The 18,505-nt window shown below is 38.8% G+C and overlaps 1 protein-coding gene across 2 annotated transcripts in view; it reads right to left on the bottom strand.

Annotated features, from left to right (window-relative positions):
- Positions 1-16,182: 16,182 nt before the first annotated feature.
- Positions 16,183-18,505, bottom strand: part of LOC125263123 (myosin heavy chain, fast skeletal muscle-like) — a 30,014-nt gene continuing 27,691 nt past the window's right edge. The window contains exons 40-48 of one of the 2 annotated variants that reach the window (XM_048182025.1): positions 18,367-18,456; positions 17,841-18,149; positions 17,531-17,734; positions 17,319-17,444; positions 17,051-17,221; positions 16,856-16,960; positions 16,673-16,768; positions 16,429-16,560; positions 16,183-16,294 (exon numbers count right to left, since the gene is read on the bottom strand). In XM_048182025.1, the coding sequence (XP_048037982.1) occupies positions 16,277-16,294; positions 16,429-16,560; positions 16,673-16,768; positions 16,856-16,960; positions 17,051-17,221; positions 17,319-17,444; positions 17,531-17,734; positions 17,841-18,149; positions 18,367-18,456 (1,251 nt within the window). In that variant the 3' untranslated portion in view covers positions 16,183-16,276. Of the gene's footprint in view, positions 16,295-16,428; positions 16,561-16,672; positions 16,769-16,855; positions 16,961-17,050; positions 17,222-17,318; positions 17,445-17,530; positions 17,735-17,840; positions 18,150-18,366; positions 18,492-18,505 lie in introns of both variants that reach the window. The other variant, XM_048182027.1, reaches the window with a different exon arrangement.

Here is an 18,505-nt window from a genome sequence, read left to right as displayed (position 1 = left end):
TGGCGGTACCACTTTTAACATAGCTTAGCATAGTTCATTGAATCTGATTAGACCATTAGCATCTCTCTCAAAAATGACCAAAGAGTTTCAATATTTTTCCTATTTAAAACTTGACTCTTCTGTAGTTACATCGTGATTTTCTAGGCCGATATGGCTAGGAACTATACTCTCATTCCAGTGTAATAATCACAGAACTTTGCTGCCGTACCATGGGTGCAGCAGGCGCAATGATATTACACAGCACCTCTCACAAATATCTCCATGGTTGCAAGGCATGCTCCCTGTGCAAGCAGGGGGTCACAGCCGCTGTGCAATATCATTGCACCTGCTGCACCAATGGTAAGGCAGCAAAGTTCCTTGATGATTACACCGGAATGAGAGTATAGTTCCTAGACATATCGGCCTAGAAAATCTCTCATAGAAACTTTTCATTTTCCGTCGGCCTTAGTACACAATGTAACTACAGAAGAGTCAAGTTTTAAATAGGAAAAATATTGAAACTCTTTGGTCATTTTTGAGTGAGATGCTAACGGTCTAATCAGATTCAATGAAGTATGCTAAGCTATGCTAAAAGTGGTACTGCCAGACCCGGAGATCGGCTGAATGGATTCGAAAAGGTAAAACTCAACTGTTTAATTCTAGGGGAGTTGGAAAATGAGCCCATTTTGAAAAAAAAGTGGAGTGTTCCTTTAAAGCAAGAAAGTGATCAATTTGTGTTTCAGGGGGATGGTTAGAAAAATGAGGGAACTGCTTCTGTATAAAGCGTCATTCTTATCTCAAAAGGTTATACTTTTGAGATAAGAAAGAAAAAGAGACAAATACTTCATCGTCATAGAGGTCACTAATCTTGAGAAGGCTGCTAGATGACCAAAGGCGAAATGCCGGATCCTAACTAGATGAGGGAAAAAAGTAATTGTTTAGGATGGGCATTTGGGTAGAGCCTCTATTTAAACCATAATGTTTCCTAAATTAGACCCAAATTTTAAGGGAGCTAGTGACTATTGGGTTATCTGAGACTCTGTTTACAGCTAAGGGCAGTTGAGAACAGACAACAGAATAGAGAGTGCTTTTCACTGATGAAGTTTCTGTATGCACCCAAGGAGGACAACTGTCAGAGTAGGCATCCTTGTTCCAAAAGAGAAGTTTATTGATGTTACAAGCCCAGTAATACTGCTGAAGGTTTGGGAGTGCAAAGCCTCCCTTAGCTTAAGGAAGTTGTAGAATTGATTTCTTGAGGCGAGCAGGTTTATTCCCCCATAGAAATGAACACAAAAGTCTGTCGAAGCCAGTAAAGAAAGATTTAGTAATGCAAATATGTATGTGTTGAAAGTAATATAGAAATTTAGGCAGAATAACCATTTTGACCAGGTTAATGTGAGAGATAAAGGGAGAGAGGCCCACCTACCCATATCCAGTTTGGATTTGTCCACAAGCGTTTGAAATATTTTTGCAAATAAATTATTAAATTATCTTGAAAAAGACCCCCAGATATCTAAAACCATCAGAAGCAATCTTGAAGGGTAAAAGTGATCGTGGAAGTTTCTTAGCTTCAGAGTTGACAAAAAAAGTTCAATTTAAAAAAAAAAGTTAAAGTTTAAAAAGTTAAATTTATCTTGTTGTCCAAATTTGTCTAGGATATCCAGAACTGGGGGCAATTCGGGATATTCGAATCCATCATGGCTACGGAGCCAGATAGCTAAAGGTTCTATGGCTAGATTAAAAATTAAGGGAGACAGGGGACATCCCTGTCATGTCCCACACTGGAGAGAGAAAAAGGGAGATCGTACACCATTAGTATGTACAGATGCCATAGGGAAGGAGTAAAGAAGTCGAATTCAGGCAATAAAATTACAGTCGAACCCAAACTTTTTCAAAGTAAAAAACAAATAACCCCATTCCACGCTATCGAAGGCCTTCTCTGCATCTAGAAACACAATAATTTCAGGTCAGTTAGATGGGCAGTAAAACAGAATGTTGAGAAGCCTTCTTGTGTTAAAAAAAATGAGTGTCTTCCGGGGGTGAAGCCTGTCTGGTTATGAGAAATTAAAGGTGGTAATACATGTTCAAGGCGGAAACATAAAACTTTAGCCAGAATTTTAAAATCTATGTTAAAAAGTGATATTGATCTATAACTACTGCAGGAGGTAAGATCTTTATCCTTTTAAGAAGCAAAGAAATAGAAGCCTCAGATAAAGTAGGAGGAAGGCAGTGCTCTTTAAAGGAGTCTTTGAAAAGCCTTGCTAAACTAGGAACTAAAAGGGGAGCAAAAGCTTTATAAAACTCAACAGTAAAGCCATCAGGGCTAGGAGATTTTCCTGGTCTCATGGAATTAATCGCTACATGTATCTCTGATTCTGTAACTGGATCACCTAGACACTTAGATGTGTTTTCATCAATTGTGGGATATTCAAGCGAGTTGAGGAGATCTAAATTTGTAGAATTATTTGGAGGGGTTTCTGAAGTATTCAGTCTAGCAAAATAGTTGGATAATATCAAATTAATTCCAGCCGGTTCCATAACTAATTCACCTGTTGGGGATCTGATACTCGAAATCCATCTTGAAGAGCTAGCTGATCTGTCCTGGTAAGCCAGGAGCTTCCCAGCCTAGTCTCCATTCTCAAAAAAATGCTGTCTACATTGCCTAAGTTGTCTTTCTATTAGATCTGTCAACAGAAGGTTGAATTCTGAATGTAACTGAACTCTTTTAGCATAGAGAGCAGGCGAAGGGGAAGAGGCATAAGAGACATCTAACTTAGACAGTTTGTCAGCTATTGTAGACAGTTTAACACTCTGAGGTCTGAAAACACGCCGGCGCGTTTTGCAGGTTTTTTTTCACATTGCAGCAAAACAGACTTAAAATACTCCGTCATTTTTTGTCATAGAGACATAAGTAATATATCAGTTGAAACTATAGAATATCTTCTTTTATTTGTATACACTCAGAGTAAAAACACAATGTTGTGCTTTTTGTAAAATAAAGAAAACTAACATGATGCGTGATTTCTCCTCTCCCTCTGAACGAAGTCCAATCTGATAGTTCTCAGAAAATGAACTGTAACTTAGTGAATACTAATGACAAAAAAATTACACTTATGTCTAAAAAAACGTTAAGATGTCAGGTTTAAATCATGTAAGTCAAATCGAAAACAAACCTTCTGTGTTTATGTAATCTGTATGAAAAGAGAGCCATGTCAGAAGTCCGTGATTCAGCTCATTATCTGCTAATGCGGCCACGCCCACAGAGCCAGCGCTATTCAGACGCAAATTCAGAGGCAATACATGCATTCATCGTCTCAATCGTGTATTTATTGTCTTGAAAAGTGTTTATCTGGATGTAAAAGTCATGGTTAGGGAGCTCTAGAAGACATGCAGTTAGTTCCTGTTTTCTTTTCTTCTATAGATGAATTTTAGATGAGTTTTTGTTTCTTTAGCGCCCTCCGGCTGCAGTATGAATTGGAAACTCCATTCATGGAATAGCCTCTTCTTCTTTTAGATGAATTTGTGGACTAAAAATGCACAGAGAGCGCCCTCCGACTTCAAGGATGAATTGAAAACACCAGCGCTCATAGTAATGACAATGAATATTAAATAAATAAGAAAATTATAGAAAATTGACATAAGCATATGAGAATCCAATATTTCTCCAAATGTGCATGCTTTTAAACTAAAAGCCTATATTCAGACTCTTTGCATCACAGAAATACATTATATTTTAAAGTATAATATAAAACCATTACTTTATATTGTAATAATATTTTTCTGTATGTTTCATATATCATGATGAGCTTGAGACATCACAGAAGGTTTTTTTCACAGCCTACCTGACTGAAATGCCTCATTAATATGCAAGTAATTTCAGCTCATTACTATCCAATTCTTTTGTCTTCTCAGGTGAGAATGGCCCATTTTTCAGTGGTGATTCACGCCTCCTCGCATACTGTGTTTCTTGGCAAAAAGTGTCTTACAAAAACTAAATCAATATATTGTTTTATATGAAGGAGTAGGCAGCATAATTTTTATATAATTTTGAAGCAAAAACTCTAGTTTACAACCTCCAATACCCTAAAGTCTTGTGAACACAGATTTAATATACTTTTTTTGGCCTTATTTCAGTGACTTAAGTTTTTTGTTTTTTCAGTAACCACGCATAAACATTATTCCTTCAAAAACACAAACATGTACATACATGTTCCTCACATATTATTGTAGCCTAGTTTGTGCTGAATACAGTGTAATGACACTTTTGTCATTTATATGTTTATGAACAACTGAAAAAAGCACAAATGTCAGGGCATGTCAAAACTTCTCCAAGCCCCAAATCAGCCTCAGACTCCAGAGGGTTAAGTCTTACGGTTTTCCTTGCTTGTGAGGAATAAGAAATTACTTGGACATGAATGAATGCTTTGAAAGCCTGCCATAAGGTGTGGCTACTAATGTCTGGTGTCTGATTAAGTTTGAAGTAAAAATTAATTTGCGAGGAAAGGAAATCTTTCTGACAGTTGAATCTCCAGGGTGGGGGCGACGGTCTGTTAGGAGGCAACGTTATGTCAGTAGATACTGGGGCATGATCAGAGACCACTAATGTGTGATAAGTGCATGAGGTAATACAATGTAACAATTTATTATCTAACAAAAAGAAATCAATTCTAGAGAATGTATGATGAACATGAGAAAAGAATGAAAAGGCCTTGCTCTGAGGATTTTTTTAAATCTCCAAGGATCAGAGAGTCCCAGTTGAGAGGCATGTTCAGCACCACATTGGCTGATTTGGTTAGAGAAGACTGGTTAGAGGAAGACTGTCTAGGGATACATCTTGAACCAAGTTAAAACCCCCTCTAATAATTATATGATGTTCATTTACTTTTGGTAAACCTGAAAAACACTTAACAAAAAACTCATCATTGTCCCAGTTGGGAGCATATATGTAAGCTAAGATTACTGGAATGTTGCGGAGCTTGCACAAGATGATGACAAAATGGCCATTCGGATCAATAATAGTCTCAATGAGTTCAAACATAACTCTGTTATGAATAATGATAGCAGCCCCGCAAGTTCTCTGAGAGAATTTAGAGTGAAACAGGTGACCCATCCAAGCCCTCTTAATACGAAGAATATCTACCGTTCATAGGTAAGTTTCTTGTAGAAACATAATATCTGCCTTAAGATCTTATAAGTGCATTCAAATCTTACTAACTTTGACACCACTGTTCATTCCCTTGGTGTTCATTCCCTACGCAGGCACCCATCCCCTGGTATGGCAGTATTAACTGTTTTGAGAGGTTAACGAAACAGGATAGCATTGAGAAATGGCAGAAAACATTCTGGATCCAAATATAGAAGATAAACTGGGGAAACGTAAGGAACAGAGCAGAAACAAATAAAAATAAAAATAAAAATTTAAAGGGAGACCAGATTCCCCAAAGTCCCCATCCCACAACAAACCACCCTTCAACCCACCTTTAACAACTAACTTGCCTAAGTACTTAGGCTTGACTTCCAATACCAAATCCATCCTTCAGGATCTCATTCCCATTTCAATAGTAAGCTCTAAAAAACATGAAGAAAAACACAAGTTCAAAACAACTTTTTTTATAGCATAAAAGTGCAAAAGGGAAGAACCTTAACATACCAGAAATAAAATAAATAAATAAATAAATAAGAACAAAATTACTAAAGATAACTATAAAAAATAAATAAAAATAATAGCTCTTTTTAACTGCTATATATGTGCATCTGGCAGCTATAAGGCAACCAAGTGATTTTGCAATACAATAGTATAAAAAGAAACTTTAAGAGAAATAATAAGTCCCAAAAGAAGAAGAACAAGAAGAAGAACAAGAAGAGAGAGAGAGAGAGTGAGAGAGACTTTTTGACTTTTAACATCTCTTTAATTACAATCCATTAGCACACAATACATACACCATTAAAAACACCACATTACTTCATAAAATACATATTCTTACAAATACATATAAAAAATAAAATAAGCTTCTTTTACAACAATATATCATAACCTCCCTCTTCATTGGGTTGACATAAAATATTTCCAACACCCCATAAAAAGAAGAAAAAATTATGACAGAGACAATTATGTCTTTTAACAGAGCAAGAATTCCAAACAGCCTTGAACATTCAATAAACATATGAAATACTGTTTCTGGAAGACCACAAAACAAACACTTTCTCCTTGCAGAGGATTTAGATTAACTTTATAACGGTTTGTAAAATCCAATGAGAAATCCGCCATTGCAAATCCCCACTTCTTTTTTCAATTGGTTTCTTATACAGTGAGCTCCAACATCCTTTTGGAGAGGCACCTGATTCAACAAAATTAGTCCATTTGGTCTCTGGAAGGTCTTTCAATGCTCTTAAATTTAGATATTTGTCACAAACTAGATAAAGTGACTTCTTAGATATAGTGTCAAAGAGACCAAGTTCAGGTGTTCTAAACGAAAGTAATCTTCCATCAACCTCCTGCCAATCTCCTACATTTACATCCACACTGATGCTGGGTAATACATTCTTAACTATCTCTGTTTGCAATGGTATTGCAGGAAAAGACTCCTGAATCTCAGATAATAATTTTTCAAAAGTCCGAACAGAATGGATACCAATCTTCATGGCCAGATTTTCTGCAGAAATCCATCAGTCCATTGACCTAAGATGACAGATTTTACATACTCTTGCTCTCACCATGCTTGTGCAGACACCTCTAGATTTTAAAATCACACTAGATAGAAGAGGATTAAAAAGTAAAGGTTCTTCAAGAACCCACTCATGAGTTATCTCAGACTGTTCTCGTTTAACAATAAATATTTGCCATGCATTTAATACTGATGCATAAAAAGAAGAGAGTCCATTAAAATCCACTTCCCTCAAATTCATCAAAAAAAGGTGTCTATCCAAGTTCATCTGCCCCACTTTATTCAATAAAGCACAAGCTATTTTTGTCCAATTCTGAGACTGATGATACAGGAGTCTTTGTGCAGTCTGCAGTCTAAAAGCAGCTACTTTGGACTTAATGTCCATAAGACCTTGGGCTCCTTCACTTAACTGCAGATACAATACTGACTCTCTTAGCCAATGTTGTCCATCCCCAAAAAAATTAACAAACATTTTTTTGAATTTCCCTAATAAAATCATCTGGCGGGTTCAACACAATTAATTTATGCCATAGGACAGAAGCGGCAAGATTATTTATAACCAGCACTCTTCCTCTATAAGATAGTTGAGGTAAAATCCAGTTCTATTTTGATAATCTATTGCAAATTTTATCTTTAACACTGTCCCAGTTTTTCATTTGATACACTTCTGAACCTAAAAAAATACCTAAAAACTTAAAACCATCTTTTTCCCACTTTACATTTCCACGTATTACAGGTAAAGGCATTTTTCTTTTATCATTGCACCAAAATGCTTCCGTTTTACTCCAGTTCAGTTTTGCAGATGATGCTCTCTCATATGAAGAAATACTGTAATTAACAATATCAATATCTCTTTGATCTTTCACATTTACAGTAATATCATCTGCATATGCTGTTAACTTAAACACATTACAATTACCATCAACCTTTATACCAGACAGATCTTTTCTTAATAAACACAGGAGTGGCTCCACTGCTAAAGCATATAACTGACCAGACAGTGGGCATCCTGGGCATCCTTGTCGTATACCTTTAAGTAGTCTTATTGGTTTGCTTAATCCACCACCTATTTTTAGAATACAAGAGGCATTTATGTATAAAAGTTTGATCCAAGAAATAAAAAAAATCTCCAAACCCAAAAGCACTCATTGTTTCAAACAGAAAACCATGGCCAACTCTATCAAATGCTTTTTCTTGATCCAGGAACAGAAAGCCAAAATTCACTTCATGTAGTTTAGAGTAATCCACAATGTCTCTAATCATAAAAATGTTATCATATAATGTTCTTTCTGGAATGCAGTAGGATTGGTCATGATGTATTAAAACTCCCAGTACAGTTTTCAGCCTATTTGCCAAAACTTTAGCTATTAACTTATAATCAGTTGTTAAAATTGACACAGGCTTCCAGTTTTTAAGAACACTCAGGTCACCCTTTTTTGGTAATAGCGTTAATACTGCCCTTTGGCAACTTGTGGGAAGGCGTTTTTCTTTAAAACACTGTTGGACCACCTCATAAAAGTCTTTTCCACTGTATTTACACACAGCTTTATTAAAGTCCACTGATAGTCCATCAATTCCAGGTGCTCTACCTGGTTTCATCTGTTTAACAGCATCAGGTAACTCCTCAAATGAAAAAGAACTGTCCAAATTCTTACTTTGTGTTTTAGTAAGAGTAGGCAGCTGTTGCAACAGCTGTGAAGCACATTCAGTATCAGTTTCTTCTTTTCTATACAAGTCTGAATAAAAGTCCACTGCAGTCTTTCTCATTTGTCTTACATCAGAAGTCTTTTGTCCATCAGGTGTTGTCAAACAATACATTTCATTTTGTTGTTTTGACACTTTTTCTAAATTAAAAAAATAAGCAGTGGGAGAATCCATCTCATGTACAGACATAAAACGAGATCTTATCAGGGCACCTTTAGCCCGCACTTGCAACAAATATTCTAGATCTTGCTTCTTTTCACATAAAATGCCAGCTGAAGATGAATTAGAATTCCGAACCATACCAGATGTAATGTGTAAAATCTCTTGTTCTATTTCAGAAATGTTTTGTTTTATTTTTCTTGTTGCAAAACATGTATACTGCTGACAAAAAAATGTGTATTTGTGTCTTTCCTATTTCCCACCACTGTATCAAATTATCAAATTCATTTTTCTTAGAACCCCATTCATTCCAAAACAATTCAAATTTCTCATAAAAATCTTTTTCTTTCAACAATGCAATATTAAATTTCAAAACAATATTTACTGTAATAAACAACATGGAAAAATATTACACCCCATTATTCTATTATTTTCAGTACCTTTGACATAAAACCTGTCAAGTCTTGCTACACTTATCATTGTGAAACTTTTGTCCATGTATATTGTTTAATCTCTTTATTCCTATCTCTCCATACATCTACCAAATCATTCTGAATTGTAATGCTTTTTAAGAAAGAAGCGGATACAGGATGTGGTTCTTCATTATTCCTATCTAAAAGAAAATTAAAAATACAATTCCAATCCCCTCCGATGATTAATACACCATCCAAAGTATAACTTTTTTAAAAATCTCCTAATTTTCTAAATATTATGATTCTATCTGACCCTTTGTTTGGAGCATAAATATTTATAAAAACAAATAACTGATTTTTAATTATAGCGTTCACCATCATAATATGTCCTTTCTCTATTTCCATTTCTGATAAAATATTAACATCAAGGTGAGCTGGAAATAAAATCGCTACACCTGACATTTGTGCCATGGATAAAGCAAATTTTTCCTCTCCACCACAGGTTTAACTCAGATTCATTTTTTATATCGCTGTGAGTTTCTTGTAAAAATATAACTTCAGCTTCTTTAAACCTAAGAAAATCATTAAGTAAAGCTCTTTTCCCTCCATCCCTCATACCATTCACATTTAAAGATCCTAATCTAAGAATCTGCATTACAGGATAGAGCGAAAAGAAAACCAAAACATGCCAGAAAAGCAAAACAAAAATAAAGATAGATCCCACACCCATGTGCTTTATTTTTTTCCTTTTGAGCTTTACGTACAGTAGCAAGAAACTTTTTCAGCCGAAATCTTTTTTGTTTTGAAATAACATCATAGCCAACCATCTTCTGAGCTTTCACCACTGATTTAATAAACTTATTAACATCAGGGAAATATTTTACAACATCCACCTTTTTCCCTTTAGTTAAATCCAGAAACTCGTTTAATTAATTGACAGAATACACGTCATCCAAAGACTGACTGCAATCAATCTCCGAAACCTCCGAACAATTATCACAATCCTCCATCAGTTCTTCATCACTATTTTCATTCTCCACAAGTGCATTAAACTGTAACCCACTAACACTCAGAACCTCATCACCATAAGCACATTCAGTATCCTTAACAGCAACGTCCTCCTTGAAAACATTCGGGCCTACAACATTATCAGCAGCTTGCATAGGTGAAATAAACTCACTCACCTCTGACTTTGAACTTGGATCAGTAGCACTCTGCTCAGCTGGAGAACCATTCCGAGGAATAACGCTGGGTTCACCTGCCGAAACTGAAGCCTCCAAATCCTTCTCGCTAATCCCATTTGGTTTTTTCTGGAATCACTACCTCCTTTACAGCAATGGGCCGTTTTTCTTTATCTGAATTTTCGTCTTTTTTTCTTTGATCAATTTGCTCATCATTATTCCCATCGTTCTTTTCATTTTCTGATCGTTTCTTATGCGGACATGTGAACTTCTTATGTCCCAGATCACCGTATTCAGAACAACACAAACTATCTGTATTTGCAAAAATCATATAGGAACTGTCACCATGTTGAATGTGAAACGAGATATCTAAAGACTGAGATTGCGCATTTAAAAACATGAACACTTGTCTTCGAAAAGACAGCACATGTTTTAAAACGCCATTTGTACACCCGAGTGGAACCATTTTAATGGATCCAGCAAACTTTCCAAAGCGACTCAATTCCTTTATAATTTTCTCATTAGAAATGAATGGAGGCGCGTTTGAAATGGTGACCTTAGTAGCAGGTGCGCGCAAAGGCAATACTTGCACCAGGGTATCAGAAACAACAATTCCGTTTTCAACAAGGCTATTTACGAGTTTTTCATCCTTAAGAAACACCACCACTGCCTTATTCATTCTAGAGGCCGATGCTATATTTTCGTGCCCAACAATATCACCTATTTCTAGAAGCACATCTTCAACCGTAAATGCGTGATCTGAAAACACTTTGCATCCATTCTTAATAGAGAACCCTGGCGTCCCCTCACCTGAGAGAGACGCCATGGCTTCCCCTTACCACGGAATGAATCACTCTGGTGTTTTTCTTAAAGTAAATAAATAAACCAAAACGTGATGATTAAACCCCCAAAAAACATAAATAGAAAATTAAAACAAAAAGAAAAATTACCCTTGAAATCCAATTCAAGCGTGCCACTCTCACACCCTACACCACACTTCTGCTCCCAGCATGCAATCCACACAGAGAGAGAGAGAGAGAGAGAGAGAAGTGAATACAAAACAATTGCGACAGTTCCTGCGACTGGTATCAATTTCACCACCATCAATACAAAATGCCCCTGCCAGATTGACTATTGGAGTTAGCAGAGAGTGACTTAACAGAGTTATGTCACATATTCCGATGAGCGGGCAGATGCAGCAAAGTCCTCAGCCTCTGTCACCGAAGAGAACATCTTCTTACCTCCGTCTTTGGTCCAGATGGAGAGCCGTGCAGGGAAAAACAAAATTGGATTGAATCAAAGGTTGTATAGTTCTGCCATCACGGACTGGTATTTAACGCATTGAGTAGCCACTTCAGGTGCGTAATCCTTGTAGATGGTGACTGGGCTGCCTTGGTAAACAAGTTTGCCTCTTTTGGCTCGAGCTTCACGGATGATCAGCTCTTTTTGACGGTAGTGATGGAGCCTGATGATAACTGGCCACCGTTTCTTCCCAGTCGCTGGTTTACTAATGAGAGCTCTGTGTGCCTGGTCTGTCTCCGGCGGAGAGGGAAAGATGTCCTCTCTCAAAATGTCTACGAGAACTTGCACGAAGAAAACTGAAGGACGTGGCCTTTCGAGCAATTCTGGTAAGCCAACAATCCGAATATTGTTACGGCAACTGCGTGATTCCAGGTCCACAACTTTGTCTTGTAGCTTCGCGCTGTTCTCAGCCAGTGTGGTGCAGGTCGCTTCCAACACTCGGACCCACTCATCTAAATCATTAGCACTCGATTCGAGTAAAGCAGATTTATGTGTGTTATCTGACAACCTGGTCTGAATGCTGTCAATCTTCTCATTGAGTGTTGAGATGGCTGTTTTAAATTTGGCTGTTAGGGCCTGTCGATGTTGCTCTAGGAGCTTGGCCATCACCACCATGTTAAGCTCGCTAACAGCGTCATCTGCAGAGTCATATCTTTTTTGCTCTGCTTAGCCGATTTAGACATCATGTTTAGACAGAATTATAGCGTGCGTGATAGACTGTTGTTTGTACCTAAAAAAAAATAAAATAAATGATTACATGGGCTTAAAATGTTAGATTGGACTAGAAAATGTGGGAGCGAGAAACAAACACGTCTACTCCATTAACCCTTATAACCGGAAGTCGCTGCTTTTAAATTAACATTTATTTATTGTAAAAGTTCTTCTTTGGCAAAATTGCATTTCCTTAATAGCCTAAACACTTAAATTGTCACTGTTTCCATTACTGCAACGTCCTGAACACACATTCAACCCAAGCAAAGGCTGAATATGGGCTTTATACAAAGTTTTGTCATGGAACTCTAAGAAGATCATTCACTGCTGTCACTTAAGTTTTCTAGGTATTCTCAAATGAAAGCAAGAGCACCCCAGTTGATGCTGCAGTTGTATCATTTTGACAAACTGTATCTTTTTGAGCTCTGGATAACATCAGGTGTTTCCGTTAACTGTGAGGTTTGCAGTGGTGGCAGCCATTTCTTTAAGGAAGAAGCTTTCTCTTCATTGGTGTTTGTGTGATGGCACTACGGCGGTGAAACCCAGCGCTTGCTTGGTGCTCTAGGTGCGCTGTCTCCTTGCCTATTCTCTTTGCCTATTCTCCATTGTAGTGCCCTCCCTGGTGGCCACCAGAAGAGGTCTACTTTGGTGAAATAGCTTCGGTGACTTGAAGATTGAGGGCTTCTCCTTCAGGAAACCAACCCCTTAGGGCCCCTCCCCCTCTAAGGCATTGCAAACTGTAGAGCTTCTGGATGGGATTGCTGGTTCTTCTCTTAGGGGAACCTAGCATTCCATTCGGGGCACCAACGGAGGTTTAGAGGTCAATTGCTGGATCAGAGAGAGGGCTGTTATGCTTTGGAAATGAGGGTGATGCTGATCTTCCCACTGTTATGGTGTTCTTATGCTGATAAGTCAAGTCACCTTTTTTTATATAGCGCTTTTTACAATGCAGATTGTGTCAAAGCAGCTTTACAGTGATAACTGGTATATAATTTTGGCTGCACAGCAGCTCTTAAAGAAAATGGTGTCAATGCAGACTGTCAAATGCCAAACACTGTTGAATATCGAATGTCCCCAACTAAGCAAGCCAAAGGTGATAGCGGCAAGGAACCCAAACTCCAACAGGTTACATCAGGTGGCAAACAGGTGACAAATGGGTGTTAAAATGGAGAAAAAACCTTGGGACAAAACCAGGCTTAGTCGGGGGGCCAGTTCTCCTCTGGCGAACAGTGCTTTGTTACGATTCAGGTTGCTATCATAAGTTCGATAAGATCGCAACATTCAAAGTATTTATTCCATTTCAATCCAGTTGAGGATCGTATTCATCAACGCCGGTATGGACGGTTTGTTGAGGAACTGTGGCACTGGTTGTCGTGTCGATGAGGCCTTCACAATGGATGATCTAGTTGACTCAATCTCTGCTGATACTTCAGGGCTGAGTTGTGGTTGTGTCAAGGCGCAGGTCCTCGATCTCACCTGGATACGGCCCGGATCTGGTTGACTACGGTAAACCTCGGGATAAACAGAAAGACTAATATTAGCGTAGATGCCATTCTTCTTCTGATGTAACGAGTACATCTGGTGTTATAGGAAGTGTTCCCGGTTCTAGCTGACCTAATTTATGCAGCCTAATAATCCTTTAATGGATTTGAAAATATAAATTGATAATGTTTTATGTGTATGCCAGGTTAAAGAGATGTGTTTTTAGTCTAGATTTAAACTGACAGAGTGTGTCTGCTTCCCGAACAATGCTAGGGAGATTGTTCCAGAGTTTAGGTGCCAAATAGGAGAAGGATCTACCACCTGCGGTTGATTTTAATATTCTAGGTATTATCAGCTGGCCTGAATTCTGATATCGCAATAGATGTGAAGGACTATAATGCTTTAAGAGCTCGCTCAGGTACTGGGGAGCTAAACCATTTAGTGCTTTGTAAGTAATTAGCAAGATTTTAAAATCTATGCGATGTTTAACAGGAAGCCAATGCAGTGTTGACAGAACTGGGCTAATGTGGTCATACTTCCTAGTTCTAGTAAGAACTCTAGCTGCTGCATTTTGTACGAGCTGTAGTTTATTTATCAAGCGGGAGGAACAACCACCCAGTAGAGCGTTACAGTAATCTAGCCTTGAGGTCATGAACGCATGAACTAACTGTTCTGCATTTTTCATTGAAAGCATATGTCATAGTTTAGATATATTTTTAAGATGAAAGAATGCGGTTTTACAGATGCTAGAAACATGGCCTTCAAATGAAAGATTGGTATCAAAGAGCACACCCAAGTTCCTAACTGACGACGAAGACTTAACAGAGCAGCCATCAAGTGTTAGACAGTATTCTAGGTTATTACGTGAAGAAGTTTTTGGTCCAAAAATTAGAATCTCTGTTTTTCCTGAATTTAGTAGTAGGAAATTACTAGTAGTTCACATAGTTCACAGCCATGCTTTCCCGGGCCTTTCCGGGTGTGCATGGAAAACTTGGCAGTATGGAGCTATATTGGTGCAAAAATATGAAACGGCAAAAGTGCCAAAAGTTTTTTCCTCTCTCACTACCCTCAACAGTAGGGTGGCTGTGCGCAGACCACACCCACCGTGCATGTGAGGCAAAGGCACTCTTTATGCACAAGGGTAGTTCTGAGCCAGGGTTGAGCTAATCAAGACACGGCGCATGCCCTCAACCGGACGATGTCCACCTCGGTGGTCCAGAAGCGACCCCTGGCTTACTTTGCACAGGTGCAAGAGGTCATCAAGCTAGACTTTTTTGGCAATCCCATCACACAAGTTGGGTTTTTGGTGACACTGTTGGGGACTGAGCCCAGCAGTCCTCCGCACTCAGTAGCAGGAGAGCTTCTCCCAATGTACCATCTGAGTTCCTCGTGGGCTGCCCCTCAGTCTGCTTGCCACCAAAGGTGTCCTCCCCTGCCAAAAAAAAAAAACTATCTATCTATCTATCTATCTATCTATCTATCTGGCACAGCCTGCTCTACTGTGTCTGCCACAGGAAGACGATGCTACCCGTCTCTGCTGCTGTTTAAGTGGTCAGTGAAATATCATCCCTGAGATGGGTGACCCAGAGATGGGTGGGGCTGCTCTTACCCGGAGAAGGAGGGCCAGGCAGAGAATCCTTATTAGTCAAAATTTTGTTCCACTTGAGTTACAGTGGCATCAAAATTCTGAAAAAAAGAAAAAAGAGCAGTTCCTCTATCTCTGGATCCAAAGAAGGCACGGAGAGCAGTGGGAGGCCAGAAACCTCACGACTCTCATCCTCCTCTTTTATCGCCAGCGGACAGCAGTACGCGGTTTGAGGATGCAACCAGACCTCCTCACTGCCTACTGTGGAACCAAGTAAGTGTTGCACAGCACACTCAGTCGCTACTGCGGGCCGCCTCGAAAAGAGAGTCCCCCTGAGCAACATCCTTGTGTTCTACCTCACTGCCTCACTGCAGGTACGCCTGTGGTCCCCTTGGTCCCTCTTGTCCCTCTTTCTTTTGGAAAAAAAATGTTTTTCTCCATTTACAGTAGCACTGCAGGTGTGTGATGTAAAAATATATGAATCCTGATGTTCTGTTGTTTATGCTGCTTTTTGTGCATGTAAAACTAAACCCCTGGAAAACAGATTTTGTCATTTTTTAATGGGTCACAGACACTTATCCATTCTAATTTAATTTAATTCTAATTTAATATAGTCTTGTTGGGTACTTTTTTTCAGTAAAAAATAAAATGAAATAATACGGAAATAAAACGAAATGAACATCCCTATTAAATACTGCTGGATATTGCCATATAATTTGACATTTCATTTGCACAGTAATTCTCATTCGTCAATGAAAGTGAGAAGCTTGGATTGTATAGCTCTGTTGTATTATGTTTGATGGGTAAAATTATAATTACTTAGTTTTATAATTTAGCTGAATTTTAAAATGAGGTATTTGCGTAAAAGTATATACATTTGGTAGAAACTTTCCTAAGCAACTTACATTGCATTCAATGTATGAATTATTTTTTATTAGTCCATGTATTTCCTGAGAACTGAACCTGTGATCTTACCAGTCTACAATAACACAGACAGAAAGTGCTTTGAAAAACTGCATTTAATGGACATGTAAGACACAGCACAAGTAAGTCATATTATATGCTTGCTTCTAGATGTGGCGTGATGTCTCATCTTCATTCTTCATCCTTGCTCTTCAGTAAATAAAAAGACATTTACAAAAATGAATTTGCATGTTTTTTTTCAGTCATAAACTTGTGTATATTAAGCAGTGTATATTAAGATACCTCTACCCCTTTTGCAAAAAAAAATAAAAAAATTACAATACCTTTCCAGCTTCACGGCTCTTGGTCCTCAGCTTGTTGACCTGGGACTCGGCGATGTCAGCGCGCTCCTGAGCCTCCTCCAGCTCATGCTGCACCTTCCTGTACCTGGACAGGTGAGTGTTGGCCTGCTCCTCCTGTTACAATAACACAAGATATCCAACCCATTTCATAGCAGTGCATTCATGGCACTGGACGCTTTTGTCAGTACTAAAACTTCACGCTCCAGACATTTGATTTTAGACTTACAGATTCTTCAGCCTGGCGCTTGTAGGCCTTCACTTTCAGCTGCAGCTTGTCTACCAGATCCTGCAGTCGGATCACGTTCTTCTTGTCTTCCTCAGTCTTTGGGTGTAAATATTGGACATGGTCTTAGTTAAACTGTATATTATTAATAAAGGTGGTAAATTTCTTATTCTTGGGTTGTTTTACCTGGTAGGTGAGCTCCTTCACCCTCCTCTCATACTTGCGCACTCCTTTCACAGCATCTGCACCACGTCTCTGCTCAGCTTCAACTTCAGACTCTAACTCACGCACCTTCAGTAGAGAGTTATTGTTTCACCTGTCAAATCTCTGGCATGACCAGTACATCTAAAAATGTGTTTTGTTCCTAACACTCAAATTTACCCTGGACTCCAGTTTCTGGAGCTGTTTCTTTCCACCCTTCATGGCCAGACTTTCAGCCTCATCCAGACGGTGCTGCAGGTCTTTGACAGTCAACTCCAGGTTCTTCTTCATCCTCTCCAGGTGAGCACTGGTGTCCTGCTCCTTCTTCAGCTCCTCAGCCATCATGGCAGCCTGAAATATAAGCCAATTGAAATGAGTTAATCAAGATACAAATACAATGCAAATAACTATTTACATTCTGTTTCTCTGTTCTAATTTAAACACTCACATCAGTGATGGCCTTCTTGGCCTTCTCCTCTGCATTTCTGGCCTCCTGGACTGAATCATCCACCTCACCTTGAACCTGGACCAGATCAGCCTCAAGCTTCTTCTTGGTGTTAATAAGACTTGTATTCTGTGGGATGTAAGCAGTTAGTCTACAGTGTCTACAGTTTATCATGTATCCTGAATTTGTTCCTGGTATTTAGTAATTGTTTGTACTTGTGAGTGCAGCAGTCCCACACGCTCGCTGGCATCAACCAGCTCCTGCTCCGCCACTTTGCGGCCTCTCTCTGTTTGCTCCAGTGCAGCTCTCAGCTCCTCAATCTCTGCTTGCATCAGGTTATTCCTGCGCTCCACCATGGCCACCTGTTCCTTCATGTCCTCCTGTCCTCTGAGAGCATCATCAAGGTGCAGCTGGGCATCCTGTGGCAACATTCTTTCTTTGTTAGTTGTCATGGTTTGGTTAATTCATGTTTCATATTCATATTTATCAATATTTATTGCAATTCCGCATTCTACAGAAAGAAACCTTGAGTTGGCCTTGGACGTTCCTGAGCTGTTTCTGGGCCTCAGCAGCCTGGCGGTTGGCATGACTCAGCTGAATCTCCATCTCATTCAGATCTCCCTCCATCTTCTTTTTGACTCTCAGGGCATCATTTCTGCTCCTGACCTCAGAGTCCAGAGTGCTCTGCATGGAATCGATCACTCTTTGGCTGTTCCTCTTGATCTGTTCCATCTCCTCATCCTTCTCAGAAAGCTTCCTGTCAATCTCACTCTTCACCTGGTTCAGCTCCAGCTGCACACGAAGAATCTTGGACTCTTCATGCTCCAGGGTGCCCTAAAAGAAACATAGGAAACAATTTACTTTATTTTTACATTTGTCACATTATACTGTAGCCTTTAGAGTGATGGAAGTAAATTTATGAAGTTTTAAGGAAATAATTAGCAGACATTAAGATTTACATTTAAGGTTTAGAACCATTCCATATTCAATGTTTTAATATTATTCAAAGCTATGGTATCATAATATTAGTATTATAGCAAAGGAATGGCACCTCAGCTTCTTCAAGTGCAGTCTGGATCTCTGATTTCTCAGACTCCACTGTCTTCTTGGCTTTCTCTAACTCATGAATGCTCTTTCCAGTCTCTCCAAGCTGCTCAGTGAGGTCAGAAATCTCCTCTAAAAGGGTTTAA

Source organism: Megalobrama amblycephala, linkage group LG2, assembly GCF_018812025.1.
Source record: "Megalobrama amblycephala isolate DHTTF-2021 linkage group LG2, ASM1881202v1, whole genome shotgun sequence".
NCBI classification, from domain to species: domain Eukaryota; kingdom Metazoa; phylum Chordata; class Actinopteri; order Cypriniformes; family Xenocyprididae; genus Megalobrama; species Megalobrama amblycephala.
The sequence above is the reverse complement of the archived record's forward strand: the minus strand, read 5'-3'. Positions and strand labels throughout refer to the sequence as shown.